This window comes from Bemisia tabaci, chromosome 6 (genome assembly GCF_918797505.1).
Source record: "Bemisia tabaci chromosome 6, PGI_BMITA_v3".
In the NCBI taxonomy this organism is placed as follows: domain Eukaryota; kingdom Metazoa; phylum Arthropoda; class Insecta; order Hemiptera; family Aleyrodidae; genus Bemisia; species Bemisia tabaci.
This window is the reverse complement of record NC_092798.1, coordinates 31,995,053-32,015,364: the sequence shown is the minus strand read 5'-3', so window position 1 is coordinate 32,015,364 and position 20,312 is coordinate 31,995,053. Positions and strand designations below refer to the sequence as shown.

The following is a 20,312-nucleotide window of genomic DNA, read 5'->3' as shown; positions in this document are numbered from 1 at the left end:
TATCATGCTTGTTTACGTTTTGAATCGAACAGACGATTTCTAACCTTAACAGGTTTATTTATGTTGCTTTCGAACGTTTTCAAGAAAGAGAGGACACTATAAATCATACCGGGAGTATTTACATTGTCAAACGAGCCCGAAATTTCACATTTTAATTGATTTTCACGAGCTGACGCGATTGAGGCTGTTGTACCGACGCCACTTTTTCGAAACTAAATAAATGTAACGGACAATGTGGCAGTTAGTGTTGAGGGCGAATTAGTTTGACCCGAAGGTGAATTTGTCTTACCACAGCGCTAATTTTACAGCTAGTGCTGTTTTCCAATTCTGGTTCGCGCTCTAGTAAAGTCAAGTCAGCGTATGAAGCGAATTGATTGGTGCTTCAGTACAATAAATTGTTCTGAAGCCTAATTTTGATTCTACTTGGCGAGAACTTACCAAATTAGTTCTCAACGCTAACTACTTTTTTTTCAGTGTAGGAGTGGCGGGGCTGGGGTTTGTTTACATTGGGCCAACTTTAAGACTCCATGATAGCCGACTAATCAGAGAGCGGCACACTTTTTGTGTAGTAAAAGGATTGAGATGGCAATACTCTCCCGTATACAGGTACTCTAGTCGCGGCTAGAGTATTAATATAGGGAAAGAACGGGCATATCATGTAATTTTGAGGTTAGATCATGGAGCTTTTAGGGCCCGAAAGGACAGCCAACCTATGAATTCAAATTATCTAGGGTGATTTATTAGTACAGTTTTTACGATCCGTCGTCGACGGATCCATAGACGAAATATAGAGATCCTGCACCGGCCTCTCGTATCAACGGATGGAAACGCTTACTTTTGGATATCCCTAACCAAACTCTGGAATTACCATTTTGATTGCCTTTTAGTGATTTGCATCAAATAAAGGCAAACAAATCGTTGATGGATGAATTTATCGTGTTTAATTTGATCAAAGAAATCTCAACTGCCAATCGGGAGGCAAAATGAGTGTCATTGCCATCAAGAAAGTATCGAATCCCCAGAAAATCATTGCGGAGATACTATTAGAGTTTCCATGTAACTCTGGTTGTACCCTAAAGGTGAGCAAAACACATAGCCGTCTTCAAACGCCAACTTTTGCGGCGAACAATGCTGGAGCAGTCTCTTTGAAAGGTACGGTTGATTCTTGAACCGCTTTTCTTCCGACTTGGTCTCATCAGGGATGTTGTTGCAACATCCCCTGCAGAAAAAAGAGCTTACTAGTAATTAAGTTCATTCTTACACTAGCGAGGGCTCAAAGTTGCGATGCCGTCCGGGAGACCGTACCCTCGCCAAGGATGATTCGAATTAAAAACAGCTATTACTCGGAACTGCGTTCCGTGAACCGCAAAGTTCTAACCGCCTCAACTTTCGGAGGGCTCGACTTTTGTCTGATTTTTTGACCCCAAATTCTAGTAGAACTATCCACTAAGCTCTGGCATCAACGACTGAATATTTGTGGACTAAAGTCTCTTCCCCCGTGGACAATCACGTAGTAGTGATCATCCATAATTAATCGATAAGTTTAACTTTTTTTTTTTGATTACTATGGTAGAGAAACAGCTGTATAGTTATGAGGCTATGCAAACAAATCCTTGCCAATCCGAACAGTTTCGTTAATTTCGATATGAGGCTACAGCAATTAATAAACGGTCAGCTGTGTCGGATATACTGCAGATGTAATAGACGGATGAGATTCTTTGGAGACTTTAACGAATGGTAAGAAAAGTAAGAAAACTCACGCTGGCTACGAAAAGTTCTCGCAGATGATCCGTGGGACCAAAATGAGGAGAGAGAGGGAGGGAACTTATTGGGTTGAGTAATGCTCACCGGTGCTTCTTCGGAGACTTTAACGAACGGTGAGAAAAGTAAGAGATATTTAACGAGCTATTCTAACTGCAGCTTGAAGGAAACGGGATAAGATATATTTAGTTTGAGGGTCTAAATTCATAAAAGCTACGGGGACACATATTTGCAGGGGAGTTTTGCATTTACACTATTTTGCAGCTTTAAGGTACAATACTCAGTACCAGCTTGTAGCACCCCGGTGTCTTCGGGCCTCCCGCAACGGTGTTTATACGGACGATCAAACGAGTAAATCATTATTTGGGTACACTGGAAAAAAAACAACATTGGATCGAGAGTCCAGTTTCTTGAAAACATTGACAAGAAAAAATAGTCTTGATTCAATCGGATTTTTGCTTGAATCAAAACGAAATCCGCTTAAATTAAGAGGCTTGGTTCTTGATTTAAGCTATATTCTGATTGAATCAAGAGTACTTTTTCTAGTCGATGTTTTTAAGAGTCCGGACTCTAGATTCAATGTGCCCCCCCCCCCCCCCCCCGTGTATGAATTTAAAATTTGAATTTAAATTTATCTGTAGGAGCATGGCAACCGACTCGGGGGAGTGACGAGGTGAGGGGGAGTAAGAGCATCGATGGAAGCGGGGGAGAGGGAGGGAGATAATTAGACGATAGGAGAGCAGAGAACGGAGGAGGATGGCGCATGGGTGCATGGGGCATGATGGGATTCGCGGGATCACGGGGCCTGGGATAGATGAGCAAATGGGTGGACCGCGGCCGATGTGTATACTGCACAGTGCACAGTGTACAGTGGATAGTGGAATAGTGGATAGTGTATAGTGTATAGTGGGGAGCAGGACGGGGCTCTGGGATGGAGGATTGGTTTACCGCAAAATGACTCCAAGTGCCGGGGAGCGCGGGCTCGGGCCGGGGCTTTTCGTTTCGTCCGAGCACGCAGAACTCCTTTTAAATGATTGCTTTCCGTGAATTCCTCGCGAGAACGCGACCGCGGCTCCGGCCCCGGCGCTGGCTCCAATTGGCGCGGCGCGGCCCGGCGCATACCACAACCGGCGATTCCTCGCCACGCCGCGGCCGCGCGAGCCGTGAGAACCCGGCGCAGGACGCAGCACCGCCTTGCATGAGCCCTCCCCCCGCCGCCGTTCGATTTCGCTGCAATGGGAAAACGCCGCGCCACACGCAAAATCATCCCGCGAATATAGTACACGACTCACGACACAGTGGCCGCCCTGGGTGCTTCTTCCGACTCGACGCACCGCGGAAGCGCCCGTCACCAGGCCCTACTAGGCTCATCTATCCTCCTGTTTGGAAACTGGACTCAGAGACAAGAGACCCTCTACTAGAGTACCTATATTGAGAGAGTATGACCACTGGGCCCCATGGAGAGGCTTAGGACCCAAAAATGGCGGTGCTTTGTTTTGGTTTTTGTGGATGGGAGGGGGGTCATTGCCAACTTTTGACGGTTATCACCAACCGCACTTGCTGCCAACCTTGCTACATCCAAGATAATTTTTCTCAAAAATTGCACACGATTAGCCTTAAAAATATGTAAAGAAGTCGCAATAGTGCATTTGAGTAAATTTCTCGTTACGATAAGCAAAGAAAACTACATTTTGAGTCATTTTGCATTACATTAATTTATGGCGTCCGCCATTTTTGGGTCCTAAGGGCTCCATTCAGCCTAAGATGGCTGAGCCAATCAGAGGTGGTAACACCAGTGGCCATACTCTCTCAATATAGGTACTCTAGCGCCCGTCACCTGGCCCTACTAGGCTCATCTATCCTCCTGTTTGTAAACTGGACTCAGAGACGAGAGACCTTCTATTGGCCTCTTGGCGACAGGTGGATTTCGGGGATTCAAAAATGGAGATGTTGCATGTGTGAGGGATTTGCGCTTTGACTCTCGAATCACATGTAAAAGTTCGCGAGAAACACGATGGTGCCACTGGTTTTCTCTGAAATCAACTGCCAAGCTCAAAAAAAGCTCTCAAGTTGAGGTCAAAATGGAGGGGATATCCCACGCTATCCTGAAAGTCCACCTCTACATCAAAACAAACTCCCCATGCAGAGATAGGAAGCAAATACATCAGGGCTGCCACTTTATTTGGGGACTCCAAAACTGAAAACACGGCAACCCTGCTAATGTATTTGCTCCCTATCTTTGCATGGAGAGTTTGTCTTGATGTAGAGGTGGACTCTCAGGATAGCGTGGGATATTCCCTCCATTTTGGCCTCAACTTGAGAGCTTCTTTTGAGCTTGGGAGTTGATTTCAGAGAAAACCAGTGGCACCATCGTGTTTCTCGCGAACTTTTACACTAGAATCAATAGTCAAATCGCAAATTCCTCTCACATGCAACATCTTCATTATAAGGGAGCAACAGTCATCACCCTAATTTTGGCTGTTGACCCACCTACATGGTGGATGATGAGCTTCGGGTGACGTCATGAGCTGAACAAGTTTCCCAATCTTCGTCCATTTTTGGCTTGTTTGCAAAACAAAACTGCCAACACGTTGTTAAACATCAACCACGTAGGTAAGTCAACAGTAGAATACTTAAGTCCCGAAAGTAATAGCTTCCACCATGGCCAAGATACTAGTAGAGGGTCTCTTGTCTCTGACTGGACTAGACGAGACTAAGGTGCAACGGAATTCGGTAATCGATTGGCTTTGTCAGGCGGATTTTATGTCGAGGGTGGCTAGTGACCGGGAAAACTGCGAAAATTCAGGGGAAAGTCAGGGAATTCCGTCAAGGGTCAGGGAATTTTTTGTGGAGCCACAATCGAACTCTAGGCTTGGAATTAAGGAAACGCAAAGCGCCTTCAATTTCTCGCCTATGCATTACAGACTACATTTGAGCACGTACAGTTGCCTCTCTCAACCTTGCGCTCACAGCTTCATCATCGTTGCGTCCAGACAGTCCAGAGACAAGTTGCGTCTCAACTGCCCATTCGCAGCCCGTTGACCAATATAACAACGTAATCTGCCTTTCATCTTATTCAACTTTCGTCTATGAATGAAACACAATGATTATTATTATTATTATTCATTTTATTTTTTTTTTTAATTCAAATTTTTTCATTTATCATTAAGAATTTTTTTTTAAATATATTTTTTAAGTGTTAACAAATTGATGCATACAAAGTTTATAAATATAAAAGAAAGAGGAGTCTTGAGAAACTATGGTAAACTAACTTAATATAACCCCGGCATCGCCTGAGGGCTTGCATTAAGTATGGTCGCTGTAATTTAGAGTGCGTATTATATTAGTAATCATGTATTCTTTTGTGCGAGGAGGAAAATTATAGACATTTTTCCGAGCGTAACGTGACGAACACACATGAAAAATTTAAAATAAATTAAAGAGAATATCGAAACGAAATTTTTCTGAAGAGCTTCTGTGCCCAAAATTTCCGCTCTTCGATTAACCCTGAACTGAAAAAAAAGTAGCTTGGATCAAGCATGATAATTCTTGAATATGCCGCCAAGAATTTTCTTTATCTTGCTCTAAGCTGATTTTTTCTTGATTCAAGAAAAATAATGCTTGGGTTAAGCAAAAGCTTATATTAACCAGCAAAATTCTTGATTTAAGAAGAAATACTTCTTGGCGGCAAATTTAAGATTCTTTTTTTTCCAGTGTGACTTTCTTTCTTTTCGCATCTCTTTTTTCGTTTTTTATTTCTGTATCTTTTCCCCCTTTTTTACTCCTGTTTTTCTCTTTTTTATCCATGCAACTTTTTCCTTTCTTGTTTACCTCTTTTCTTTCTTTTTTCGTGCATTTTTTCCGCTATTCCTTCAATTTTTCTCTTCTTTATTGTTTTCATCCCTCGTTAATTTTTTTTCTTATTTTGTTCTTTTCTCTCGTGCGTCGCGGCGGGACCCCTAGGCGCCGAGCCTAGCGGCCGATGCCGCACAGTGAACCGAGTCAGTCAGAGAGGACATGACATTTTTGACTAAAACTGCAAATTTTGATGTTTGTTTCGTCTCATTTTAAATTTTGAGGGGTGGTTCGTAAATAAAATTTCACTAGAAAACCAATGAAACCAATTCTGGAACCTCAAAGTTTGCATAAATGAAGTTACAAGCATTTGAAGTTTTCAAATTTTGTCCGACTTCTATTGGCTCGATCCACTGTGCGCCGTCGCATCGCGGCGCGACAACGCTGCTGCGCTGAGCCGAGCGCGAAGCGATGCTCCGATTCATGGATTCATTGAGCCAGGAAATGCAGATTCGATTGCCCCGTTTGCACTGCGCATGCGCCACTCGCTGGAGTCGCGACCCCCTGCCCCCGCCCCTTTCGCAGCCCCCACCCCCTCGCCACGGTCCTCCCTCGAAAGCTGATTTTATCCGCTCATTAGCCCCTCGCCCCGGTATGGCCCCGCATAGGTGCTTTTATTGCAGGTAGGTGGTTCTTCCCCACGCAGGGGGCAGATCACTTCCATGTCCAGTCGATCGCCGCAGATTTCACGTTCCCTGGTAACGGTTCATTCTTCTATTTATCATCCGGATTAATTATAACCAGACATGCACTTATGGGAGTTACTCGATGAAGTCTGGATAGTTACAAGTCGTTGAGATCGGCCCTCAGAGTCGGATTTGACCGCGTTTAGCAGAAAGGAACCAAGCAACATTATAGATTTTGCCTATATTAACTTGGCATTTTAGTTTTTACAAGAGGACGTTTGTGCGGATTCCACTGAAAATGTTAAGGAATTTGCTTCGCATCATGCAGAAAATCCACTGAACTCTGCACAAAAATCCGCACAACCATTTTCATTCGAAAAACTAAATTGTCCAATCAAATTTGGCAATAGCTGATGTGGCTTGGTTCCTTTCTGCTTAACGCAGTCCATATGAGAGCTGATCGAATGTCAAAGCCATAGAACGATCATCCGGTGCCCATTGGCTAACATCGCGATAGGGACCTTGCCATTCCGGTCAATATTTTATGACTGCTCAGCTCCTAGTGTAGTTCTATTTTTTAGTGTATTTTCAGAAGAAAATATGCCATTGCATTCTCCCAAGAAGGCGGACCCAGACCTGAGACCTTGTGAAGAGCGCCGATCTCGTTAACTAGTAAGAATTACCGAACGTATCGAATACAGATTTACCGTTTCAGCCGGTAGATCGCGCTGAGATCACGGGTCTGAGGGCTAGTAACAATGTACTCTTGTTTTTCCCTAATTTTGCCCGTTTGTTGCCTTGACTTTTCGCGCACTGCGAAGAACTTAGAGATCGATCTCATTTTTTGTCTATTAATTCGTCGAAATGTGCCAGGTTTTTCTCTTTGATAAAATATGCGAAAGTGTTTGCTTTTCCACAGCAAACCAAGATGCAAAGCATGAGGAACAACCCCCTCTTCATTCCTTCAGGAACGCTAAAAGTTTAAACTTTCACGTACTCAATCGTCGTGTCTAGCTTGATGACACTAAACGGACCATTTTATCGAAGTTACCTCAAACGATCAGAAGAGCTGGGTTAAAACTCCTTGATATCTTGGGATTTCATATCTAGCGCAGTAAACATCGACACACATTTTACCCATGATCGAATCAGAATCTTCCTCGCGGCGTGCGGCAGTTGCGCCATTTCTGCGCGTCAGCGATAACGTCGTTTTGAATTTTCGCACGCTCACGTTCTTCCTTTGTCAGTGTGAAAAAAGCTCTTACAGAGACGCTACTATCCATCTAGAAAACATCCGTCTTAGGATCGTATCGTAAAAAAACTACTCATCAATTATTTTTTTTGGTTGACGAGTTTTATGTGGTTGTGATTTCCGTGGGGTTAAAAATTGAAGTATTACATGGTTTGAAGCAGTGTTCGAAACTCACAGGCGCCAAATGCGCCTAAGAAATCGGTCATGGCTCCTAAAAAATGAAGGCTCTGCGCCAACGTGGCCCTTGAAAAATGAAGGCTCTGCGTCAACCTGGCTCCTAAAAAGTGCCCCCCCCCCCCAAAAAAAAAAAAAAAAAAAAAAATTCTAATTTTTCTGTTTGGTGATTTTTCGAAAGTTACAAGTTTCAGCTACTAGTTCTGTGTAGCTTGAACATCTTGCGTCTGACTTTTCACAAAATGCGCCGTGATAAATAGGCAAAAAGTGAATTTGGCGCCTAAAAAATCTTCAATGGCCCCTAAAAATTGAGCTTGATGGGCCACATGGCTCCTAAAATTCTAAGGTAAGTTTCGAACACTGGTTTGAAGGTTCTAAAAAAACCCATTCAAGCTTGTGCTCTTGCTTCTGCGAGAGTCAGATGTTTTCGTGTCGACAGTAGGGACGCGAAAACGCCTGCACGGCCCGAGACGAATTGCGCCCCTTGAAAAGTATCGGAAGCTCAGTTCTTGGATTCGAGCCGCTGGAGACTTGAACGCAAGAGTAGAGAAGGAAGCATTAAGTATGGGAACGTTAACGCACGATAAGGAAAATAGTCATTCAAAACGGGTTTGAATATCACCTGCAACGGTAGATGCCGAATCTTCTCCGAAATGTCGTTGCCTGCTAAGAATATAACTAAACGGCCAAAATCAAATCATATGGCAACATTTCATGAAACCCCTACAATTCCGAGGCTTGGTGAACTGAACACTGACTCCTTGACCCTGAATGACGCGGTGGTCATACCGTTTGAATGAATGTCAAAGTTCACTGTTCGCCCATAGGAAACGATCCGATCCAATAGCTTAATTTCAAAGGAGAAAATTAAGGGAGTGTATCCCCACACTCACCACTGGGGGGGAGGGGGGGTGGTGGTTTGGGATCCGATCGACGTAAATCGATCGGAAAGTAAAAACGTGATTAGATCGACATGAACCGATCGACACCGATTCGATCGACAAATTATTAAAAAAAACTGTGTCGATTCAATCGACATGAATCGATCGGGGGAAAAACGTGAACCGATCGACGTGGTTTGATCGACAAACCCGTGAATCGATCAAATTAAGTCCATCGCTTCACGTTTTTATTTTTTGATCGATTCATGCCGATCGAATCGACACCGGTTTTTTAGTAATTTCTCGATCGAATCGACACCGGTTTTTTAGTAATTTCTCGATCGAATCAACACCGGTTTTTTAGTAATTTCTCGATCGAATCGACACCGGTTTTTTTAGTAATTTCTCGATCGAATCGACACCGGTTTTTTAGTAATTTGTCGATCGTTTCACGTTATTATTTTTCGATCGAATCCATGCCCTCGAAAATAAAGAAGGTTTCGTGTAAACTCGGACTACAGATAGGCGAATAAACAAATTCATAAAATTAAGGTACGAATATTAATTGCCGTAGCTTTATGAAGAATTCGTAAAAGGCAGGAGAGGGAGGTGTGTTGGTGGCTGTGGTGGGAGGGGGGGGGGGGAGTTGACTTCATTCATCATTATAAAAAGAAAGTTGCTCTGTGACGGAGGCTGGACGCTGAAGCCACGTGCCGCGTGCTTAGGAGTTGATCACGGTCGTCGCATGATAATAAATGAGGAGCTGACAGCTACGCACACGGAAATGGGAAATGAAACAAGCTGCGACACTCCGGCGAGTGAACCCATTTTTCAATCCTCTCTAAAACACTCACTCCCGAGGCAATTAAACTCATATTTTGAACGAGGACAACTGGGGATGCCCGTAAAATTCCGGAGAGAAATTATCGTGGAGGAGCTTCCACGGAAACTGGTCCAGTAACGAGAGAATTAGTTCATCTCGCTCAACGTCGAGTCTTCAAGATGTCGCACGCGACCCGAGTGCCACACACACCTCGACAAAAATAATGATTCGAGTACCTGTATACGGGAGAGTATTGCTATCTTTGTGCCGCTCTCTGATTGGTCCATACAAGAAGAATATACAAATAGAGGGCTTTAGGGGCTTCGAGGACAACGCGCAGAAGTGCAGTTTTTGCTATTTCAAGAAATACGCGTTCGAAGTTTTGAAATTACATGGATCCTTGTGGCAAAAAAAAGTTTAAACTGACTTTTAGCTGCTTAAAAATCGGAATTTAGGAGCGAACTTTTCACAGAATATGCATTAAGACTAGTTTTACTCGAAATCGTTAAAATCCCAATTTTTTCGACAACTGCACTGATGCGCCTTGTCCTCTAAGCCTCTCAAGTATTCTTACCAGGCACGGTATTTTTGGAGTTGATTCAGCATCTACCGTTGCAAGTGATATCCAAACCCGTTTTGAATGGCTATTTTCCTTACCGTGCGTTAAAGTTCCCATCGTGTTTCCTTCTCTACTCTTGCGTTCAAGTCTCCTGCGGCTCGAGTCCAAGCACTGAGCTTCCCAATTTGTCCCGGACCGTGCTATCGCGGCTGAAATGTGGAGGCGGAAGAGTTTTTTTCACACTGACAAAGGAAGAATGCGAGCGTGCGAAAATTCAAAACGACGTTATCGCTGACGCGTAGAAATAGCGCAACTACCGCACGCAGCGCTCAGGAAGATTTTGATACGATCATGGGTAAATGTGTGTCAATGTTCGCAGCGCTCAATATGAAATACTGAGATATCAAGGAGTTTTCACCCAGTTTTTCTGATCGTTTGATATCACTTCGGTGAAATGGTTCGCCTAATGTCATCAAGCTAAGCACAGATGATTATAACTACGTGACAGTTACAACTTTTACCTTTTCTAAAATAATGAAAAGAGTTTTGTTACTACTTACCCGCTTTGCATCTTGGTTTGTTCTTTCGTTTTAGTCTTGTCAGGAAAGCCTAGGGGGGAATGAGGTCCCATATGAATCAAATATTGTGGAATTGGAACTCGCCCAGGGAAAAAAGAGGACCAGTAGGAATCGAATATTGTAGAAATGGAACCCTGTTTCAAACTTTCCGCCGAGACTGAGACGAATCAACGCAACTTTTGTCGGTTTTAAGGTGTTTGAATTGGGGAAGACAAGAGCTTGAAAAGGTGCGTGCAGAACATTGACCAAACAGAAGGCTCCAAAGTCTTCGATCAGTAAAAAAGGGACTAGTCGTGGAATACACGCGTCATATTGAAGGATTTTTTCTACATAAGGAAAGGGAAGTAGAGGAAAAATATTTATGGAGTAACGGCAGCAATATTTGCGAACCACATCCGTACCATCGTATATAACGATTAACAATTAATTATTCTCTGATTTTTATTTTCATATTTGTTTTACGTACATTTTTTTCTTTAAACTCACTAACAGAACGGACCAATGTTTGTTGTAGGTGGAACTGGAAGGCACGTCTGAACTGCCTGCCGACAGTAAAGCCTTGTTTGTAGAAAAAGTGAAAGAAAGTAACGCAGCTTGCCAAAATGGAGACTTCGCAACAGCAGTCTCCTTGTATAGGGATGCCATCCAACTGGATCCCACCAACCACATCCTCTACTCCAATAGGTCTGCAGCCCTCATCAAGATGGGCCAGTTTGCGCAGGCCCTTCAAGATGCCACCCGCGCCAGGGATCTCAATCCCGAGTGGCCTAAGGTACACCACACTCACTTTTATTCCTTTTTTTGTACACCACACTCACTTTTATACCTTTTTTTTGTATACAATTCAACCCCCTCCAAATATTTCATTTCTTCCAAAGGCGTTTCCAGCAAGTCCTCTAATTTTAACGTCTTGAACTTTTTTCTTTGTCAGCAGAAACCATCAGCATATGTGATGCAATTTGGGGTGAAAATCTCAAATAAAAATTTCAGAAATCAAAAGTTTGGCATACTCACCCAGAGGAGATTCCAATGGTCAACATGAGTTCAAATTTTTCGAGAAAGATTCAAAATGAATCTAGTCATTAAGCTTTGATAATGGCTTGTCAAAAATTTTCATGAGGGTGATATGTTCAAAAAATCTCAGAGGAATAAGTTTTAACTTTAAAATAACAAAAAAGAGAGAGGACCCTTTTCGCCCGGCAATTTAGGGTAGTTCTGAGCTAACTGATAAACCCGATTTGGCTTAAATGGTTCGCGATATTTGATTGCTAATAAAGAGAAAATTAAACAAGAAAAAAATCGAAAGTTTTGGTCCCTCCGAACTTTTCTCAAAAGTAACTGAAGCAGGTCCCTTATCCTCATGTCTCCACGTTTACAAATCTTTTGAAATGTTTTATTGCCACTTAATTTTCATGAAATACCCCCGGAACTAAAGTAATGAAATCCTTGCAAAGGAAATTGAGTAATCTTATTCTTTATTCACGTCGTTTTGTTGCCGTAAAGTGTCTAAAAGAGGACTCTGCTGGTTGTTTAATCAATTGTCAATTATTATTTCAGGCTTATTATAGACAAGGGGTAGCATTGCAATGTCTAGGCCGCCATGGAGATGCTTTGGCGGCCTTCAGCTCAGGTCTGGCTGTGGACCCAAAATCAAACCAGCTCCTGTCCGGTCTGGTGGAAGCCTCCTTAAAATCGCCATTAAGAAGTGAGTATCTCTTTACTGGTGCGGTATTCAATTAGTTTACTGAAGACTTCGGAGATGAAAACATCCTTTGCTCTTACCTATTCTAAATCATCATTAATTAGAAGCAGGAAAAGAATTTATTTTGTAGGAAGGATCCAAAGGAACATTAAGGGTGATTTTTAAATCTTGAAATTAAAATATTTTCCACAAGTATCCAACCTATTTTGACATTGTATCGAAGATTAAGTATGTATTGGAATGATCAGTCACACATGTCGCAGTATTGCTTATCACTCGGATCTCACAGATTAGGCATAGAAGAACAAGATCCATTCAAACAATAACCAATGCTTCTCACGCCACCCTCCTTTGAAATAAATGGTGTGTAACACTTTTTACCGTGTAATGAATTCTTTGAAAGCCTTTGCATGTTTGATATGAGTACCAGTCCTCTCCACTTGTACTCATAATGAAACAAGAAATTAATTTTTGAACAAAATCTCATTTCTACCTTTGGATTGTTTTTGACGCACTGTTTTAATGAATGAACTTTTTCTAGGTACTTTGGAACCAACATTCGCTCAACTAGAGGCAATGAATTTGAGCAAATCAGCATTCGTACTCATATCAGTAGTTGGCCAAGAGCTATTAGGTGCTGGTCATTATCAGACTGCTGTCATTGTTCTGGAAGCTGCTCTCAGGATCGGAACTTGCAGTCTCAAACTACGAGGCTCAGTTTTCTCAGCATTATCCTCTGCCTACTGGGCGTTAAACTCTTTAGACAAAGTAAGGACCCCATGATACAAGCAATAACACGGTTTTCTGTAAATTTATAAATTGGGTTTTTCCTAGTCATGACACATGGTGATCCTGTGCAAAGCAGGTAGAAGCACTGTACTTATGGTAAACATTTTCAATGAAAAGTTAATATAGTGTAATTTACTTGAATCAAAGGTTTTGTGCATGAGATATTTCAAGTAAATTTGAGTCATTGATTATAATTAGCAACATTTTTCTCAAAGTAGTTAAACATTCATAGAATAATATTTCAGAACATCATTTCTAATTTAACAATACCAGTTAAAGTATGAGTCAATAAAGAAGACTTTCTAATTTTCATGTCAAGTCGATTTTTCTCAATATTATTGCAAAATTTTTAAAAAGATTTTTAAATTATTAAAAAGTCACCTAACCCTCTATTGCATGAATTAATTTTGGATACCTGGGGACACAAATCTATGTTGTACTTTTTGTAAGAACATAGAGTTTCAATTTTTTTTTTTCAAAATTTTGAAGCTTAATCATTTTTTTTTTTTTTTTTTGAAAAAAAACCCTGATAAAAATGTTTAGCACCATGGCAGAGGAGGAATTAAATTTTCAAAACACCAAAAATAAATTGTTGATTTCAGGAAAAACCAAAGACACTTTCATGTTTCTTGTTGATCAAATTAGAATCCCCATTGCAAGCAAGAACTTCATTCTTAATTGTAACTGTAAATCCTCACTATGATAAATAACCAACTGGCATATGTTTTCAGGCAATCAATTATATGCAGCAAGATTTAGCTGTCGCAAAGTCACTCGGTGATATTGCTGGTGAATGTCGAGCTCATGGAAATTTAGGTTCTGCGTACTTTAGCAAAGGTAGTTTCAAAGAAGCGCTCACTTCCCATCGATATCAATTAGTTTTGGCTATGAAGTGTAAAGATACGCAAGCAGCAGCCTCTGCATTGACAAGTTTAGGTATGTTTCATCTTTTCTACTCTAACTTTACCGTAAGTGTTCCCCACTTTCCACTTGAACAACTTGAAAAATTTTGCATTTCATCTTTTGCCTCCATTCCTGTTCTGATACAAGTATATTCATACTTAAGGTTTAGATATTGATAGGAGGTGTTTCAATCTTATGATTACTCACAAGCATAACAATGGTTTGCATTGCAACAAGTTAAAGACGGTTTAAAACTCACTCTCAGACAAATTCAAAAATATTTTGTTCCAAGTTTTTACGCAAATGAGTTTGAAACTGTTTTTAACTTTATTTAAAATTTTACAATTTGACTTTTATAATGATATAATCCCCTGATTCCTCTTATCAATACCTGCACTGAATAAAAAATTGTGTCTGGTTGGGTGAAAAACATTTATTACGTATTTTTTGCTCTGTAATGAGGTGTGCACATTTTGGTAGCTTCTTAGTCTTTTTAACAGAAAAAAACTGGAAAGTTTCTTTTTTATCACAGAAAAATTTCTTCAAGTAACCTAGAGAAAGATACAGGGTGTCTACTGTCAGTACAACCCAGAAAATATCAGGAATTTTGACGTTATCAGGAAAATCAGTCTTGCATCTAGAAATTCTGAGTCCTTCAAGTATTTTCCAACTACGTGCAGTTTAGTACATGGAAAGGTGCAATATTCGAATCAATTCATTAAATATCTTGGTTTCTAAAATCAAATGAGTGACAATTTATTCTAGTACAAAATCAGGAAAATTCAATTAAGATGTCAGAAAACTCCAAAATGAAATTTTAGTCGACACTCTGGATTATCAAGTTTCCATCACTCAAAGAAACCTACCTTGAGGATCAATTTTAATTAGTTTCAATTATTGTTGCAGGTCATGTTTATACAGCTATAGGTGATTACCCAAATGCATTAGCCTCGCACAAGCAATGTGTTCAACTTGTCAAACAGATGGGAGATAAGTTACAAGAGGCTCGAGAAATCGGGAATGTCGGTGCTGTATATCTAGCAATGGGCGAGTTTGCCAGTGCAGTTGATTGTCACACCCAACATTTGAGACTAGCTCGAAGATTAGGAAATCAAGTACGTTTTTGAAGTATTATCATCCAAAGTAATACAAATATTCCACCTCTGAGTCTTATTCTGATTCAATTTTTTGTTTGAGCCCTTTGAAATTTGGCCGATGGCTGGTTCAAACTTGTTTTTTTTACAATTCCTGTTAAAACGAGGCATATTGGGCATTGTCAAATTTCTGGAAAGACGATTGAAAATCGTAAAATTATATCTTTCTCACCGAAATTATTTTCTGTTCTACCTGAAATGCTGGATTTTCATTTTTGTAGGACCTAGTCGATGAAAAAAAAATGAAATAAAACAACAGGATAAGACTAAAGATAGGTTGAAAATTTGCCTAATTTAAAATGTTTTTTCATTTAAATATTTTCCCCAAATAAATCCATGAAAATCAAGTTCAAATACTGAAGTAGCCACCACAGGCAAACATCTCTTTACCCTGATACTTGACTTTTAGAAATATTCCATGCAATTCTGAAAATTTCAATTTTTAAGTTGCATGCCAGTTCTGCCAGGTACGGTAATGACACTACGGTAATATATTTTATTTTTGTGTTTCTTTATTTTTCCAGGTTGAAGAGGCTCGAGCGTATAGTAATCTTGGATCCTCTCATCATTATAGGAGAAATTTTTCACAGGCTATGGTATTCCATGAAAATGTCCTGAGAATTGCCCAAGAATTAGGAGACAGAGCGGTAGAAGCAAGAGCCTATGCAGGATTGGGTCATGCGGCACGATGTGCTGGAGATTACAATCAGGTATACTGAAACAACAATTTCTTATTTTTACAGAATTTTTCTCTTAAATCTTTGTAGAATCATGAAGAATATTCTGTTAAAATTTCAAAAAAATGCATGCATTTATTTTCCTCATTATGAATGTCATATAAATATATGGGGGATTCTGAAACATGGCAATCAAGAATTGCCCTTCTTGCACCCAGCTTGTCAATTAAATCCATAAATTGCTCCATAAATCCATAAATTTTATTAATCCATAATTTTTTAAACTCATTTTCTTGTTTAATTGCAGGCAAAACGATGGCATGAGCGACAGTTGGATATGGCATTAAGCAGTAGGGACCGGATTGGAGAAGGCAGAGCTTGCTCTAACCTTGGTATTGTGTATCAATTGTTGGGGCAGCATGATGCAGCTCTAAAACTGCATCAAGCTCATTTGAGCATAGCTCGTTCACTTCAAGACACAGCCGGAATGGGACGTGCGTTTGGCAATATTGGGAACGCATATAGTGCAATGGGGTTTTATGAACAGGTCAGTATTTGATATTTAAGTCCCCATTTTTCTTTAAGTACAGCACTCTTTTCACAATGAAAATCATTATAACATAAATTTTTCTGTAGCAGAGAAATTGTCTGGTCCTTGAAACTTACTATGTACGTTAAGCACCGTTTGTTATAACAAAAATTCCTCTATACTGAAAAGTCTTTGGGTCTCTTCCTGATTCGTTATCTATAGAGAGAACTGTATTTATTTTTACACCAGTATCTTTTACATTAATTTAGGTGTAACAACTTGAACTTGAGGTGGTTTTGTAATCTACCTCAACTTTTTTTATGCTAAAATTAAGTAGGTATGCTAAGTATGGAGATTAGTTTCGTGAAAATTATTCAATTTACCCGAGCTGGTGGAAACTTCCAAAAAATCCGGTGAATGGAGCATTGTGATAAGCAAAAGAGGCTGCTGGTTCATTGCGATTTTGCAAAATTTCGAGTGTTATTTTTGACATCGTTATTTGTATGTATGTGGCATATACTCATTGCCTGACAAATTTCAAAAATAAGCTTAAGAACAAGAAAAGTTTGATTTGTTAACCGCTGTATTACCTACCTAAATTTGGAGATACCCTCTCTGGGGTTATCTTTCATGCGTGTGTTATGTATGTGTGATTGTGTGTGATATATTTTGGGTTTCTGCATTGAAAATTCCCTTCAGAAACAGTTGAAAAAGTTTTTTTTGAAAAGTGTTGAAAAGTATGTTTTTAAATTCTGTCATGTATTTCGTTTCTCATTAATAACAGGCTATTAAGTACCACAAGCAGGAGTTAACAATATCCAAAGAAGTTAAAGATCGAAGCTCAGAGGCATCAACTCATGGGAACTTGGCTGTGGCTTATCAAGCGTTGGGTGCACATGAAATGGCGCTATTGCATTACCGTGCCCATTTAAATATCGCAAGGGAGTTAAAAGACACTGCCGGCGAAGCCTGCGCCCTTCTCAATCTTGGCAACTGTCTGAGTTCTCGCTCGGAATTTGCCCAAGCAATACCGTACTATGAAAATTATCTGATGCTCTCACAGGTTTGTTCCTCACAAGATTTATGCTTCATTTTGTCTAAATGCTTTTTTTTTACCTATCAGCAGCAAATATTTTCTTTCATTTTAATATTTTAGCTAGAACTGACAAATGTTTACCAAGATCAGGATAATTTTAGCTGAAAATTAATATCAATGCGAGATACATTTTTCACATATTAGAAATAATCTATCATTAGAAAAAGCCTATGCAGGCTAAATTGTGGATAAATTGATAATTTCAGAGGCTAGGTTATTGATGTGTGCTGCCAAGATTAAAATAAAAGATTTGAAAGAAGGCTATGATGAAAAGAATGATTGAAGAGACTAAAAAGAAATGAAACAGAACCTGAAAAGGTAAATCAACTGGATTTCCCAATAACTATTGGGATTATTTAATTCTTTCTCACAAGTATTCGGCTCGTCATCCCAAATTAATTTAGGATTTTAAGTTCTGTTCAGTCAGTTTTGTACTTCATCGGTTATTTCTATTTCCCGCTTTTAAAGAAAATATTAATTCATACGTACCAAAATTAAATTTAACAAACATTCTTCCAGACATCATATTAGTTTCTCTAATTTTTTGGTTCGAATCTTGATATTTTTTATAGGAGCTGCACGATGTGGAAGGAGAAGCGAAAGCTTGTCATTTTTTAGGTTACGCCCATTATTGTCTGGGAAATTACCGTGAAGCTGTTCGTTATTACGATCAAGACCTCGCTTTGGCCAAAGATTTACAAGACAAAATGAATATGGGTCGTGCTTATTGTAACCTGGGTCTCGCTCATCTTGCTTTGGATCATCTAGAGACAGCACTTGAGTGTCAAAAATACTTCTTGGGTGAGTTCCTCTTTGATCTGTTATATCCTTGATTCTTGCATCGAGGTTTTTTGTTCATATACCTGTTCTGACCAAAATTATTCTGAAAATTTCTGGAGCTAGCCTTTTGAAATGCACAGAAAAGACATCAACCTATTTCTTATTTTCTCAGGAATAATTACACTAAAACTATTTTCTAATACAGAGATTAAACAGTGCAGCAAAAATTAATTTATTGCTCTCAGTTACTCAAGAGGATTAGAGGAAAGTGGCTTAGAAGCAAGAATCTTTATTGTCCGGGAGAATTTTTATTTTTACCATCCAGAACTTTTAATTTTACTATTCAGAATTTTTAATGAAATTCTTGCTGTGAAATTGCCTCTTAGCTGTTTATGCTATCGGATGTAGTAAGTGATGCCCTGCATTGTCTAACGAGATAAATTTTGTTTTCAGCCATAGCACATATGACGAAACATCTTCCTGGTAAATTTCGAGCTCTCGGAAACATCGGTGACGTGTTGATGAAAATGCGTGATGTGGAGGAAGCTGTCAAAATGTATCAAAGACAGCTCACTTTTGCACGCCAAGGTCGAGACCGTTCGCTTGAAGCTGCAGCGTACGGATCCCTTGGTCTAGCCAATCGCCTCCTGCGACATTTAGATAAAGCTTTAGGATACCATACTCAGGTGTGTCTCTGTTTGCAACCTAAGTTAAAATGTATTTGCAAGGAAAAAAATAGACAATAACAAAATACAGAAAAAGTTAGGATTGAGTTTTACTCGCTTTATCGGCACTCATATTGATTTGTAGTGAGTAAGTGACTTTTGCTGACTGGTTTTCTTGAAAAAACAGTTAAAAAATTCATTCACTCTCTACCAATCAAAGATAGGACTATGATTATTTTTTTAATCTTTTAACATATGAAAGGTTATCCAATCCTCTTTTACACAGATATTTTGCAAGGATAAATTTTCAGGAACCATAGAAGGTCCTGTTGAAAGAATAATTTGAAGTAACTGTCAGTAAGCTGGGTAATCTTAAAGTTTCTATTATGTAGCTCCTAGGGTAAATGACTTTTACTTTTGAGTACTTGAGGAATACATTATTTGGACATATTTTTGCCAAGCGGAACAATGTACATTATGACGTGAGCTCTGTTATGCATATATTCTTATGGGTCTCAGGGCTCATGCCTTAGTGCTCATAGTTCCGTTTGGCAGAAATATGTCCATTATAGAGTCGTTTGCCATCGAGTTTGGAAATTTTTGTAAGGTGTGTGTAAAGAAAAAAGGAAAGGGGGTGGAAGAAAAGGGTAGAGGAAGTGTTATCCCTTTCATTGCAGATGAATCTGTAAGCATTTTGTTCCAATATTTTTACCACTACTTTGATTAAGTTCTTAACAGTGACTATTGCTTTTGTTTCATGTCAGGAATTAACTGTCAGGCAAGAAATGGGTGATGTTAAGGGTGAGTGCCGTGCGCATGGACATTTGGGAGCTGTCCATATGTCTCTCGGCAACTATACAAACGCCATCAAATGTTATCAAGAACAATTAGACCGTGCAAAAGAACTGCGCGAAAGCGCCATTGAAGCACAAGCTTTTGGAAATCTAGGTTTGTTTTGTATTCTCATGCTTTTCTTTTAAATTTACGTCTCAATTTTTATTACTGTCGATTTTTCCGTTTCAAATTTTCCAGCCCTTTTTAGTTAAACCATGTGCCTTCTCTCTTTGCACAAAACGTTGGTGAAGTCACTTTTTTTCTTCTTCTTTTTTGCTCTCTCTTTTCGAACCTCTATTCACATTATGCATACTCACGGTGCAACTTTACTTCCTAAAATTTTGAAAGATAAGTGTAACTTAGAGCATTTTGAATTGTCTCTTAGGTATTGCACGACTAAATATGGGACATTATGAGGATGCTATTGGCTACTTTGAACAGCAGTTAGCCACTCTGGAGCAGCTTTCAACACCAACAGCATTAATGGACAAAGTATGTATCTTATCAAACAAGTTTAAATTGTTCTATGCAAAAATGAAGACTTCAATTACAAGGGTTTCGATTGAAGGCATGATCTGTCAAAATAAAATTGATTTGGTATTTACGTCTCGTTTCCAATGATAATTTAATGATGCTCTATTCCAATTTCTACTCATGACAGATTGATTTTGTTC

At 39.7% G+C, this 20,312-nt stretch overlaps 1 protein-coding gene across 1 annotated transcript in view; it reads left to right on the top strand.

Moving 5' to 3' along the window:
- Positions 1–20,312, top strand: part of LOC109044206 (tetratricopeptide repeat protein 28) — a 56,732-nt gene that overhangs the window by 20,044 nt on the left and 16,376 nt on the right. The window contains exons 2-13 of the mRNA XM_019061788.2: positions 11,024–11,281; positions 12,067–12,214; positions 12,753–12,979; positions 13,732–13,936; positions 14,810–15,018; positions 15,582–15,767; positions 16,042–16,281; positions 17,048–17,326; positions 17,932–18,160; positions 18,593–18,825; positions 19,569–19,752; positions 20,024–20,130. Of these exons, the coding sequence (XP_018917333.2) occupies positions 11,024–11,281; positions 12,067–12,214; positions 12,753–12,979; positions 13,732–13,936; positions 14,810–15,018; positions 15,582–15,767; positions 16,042–16,281; positions 17,048–17,326; positions 17,932–18,160; positions 18,593–18,825; positions 19,569–19,752; positions 20,024–20,130 (2,505 nt within the window). The remainder of the gene's footprint in view (positions 1–11,023; positions 11,282–12,066; positions 12,215–12,752; positions 12,980–13,731; positions 13,937–14,809; positions 15,019–15,581; positions 15,768–16,041; positions 16,282–17,047; positions 17,327–17,931; positions 18,161–18,592; positions 18,826–19,568; positions 19,753–20,023; positions 20,131–20,312) is intronic.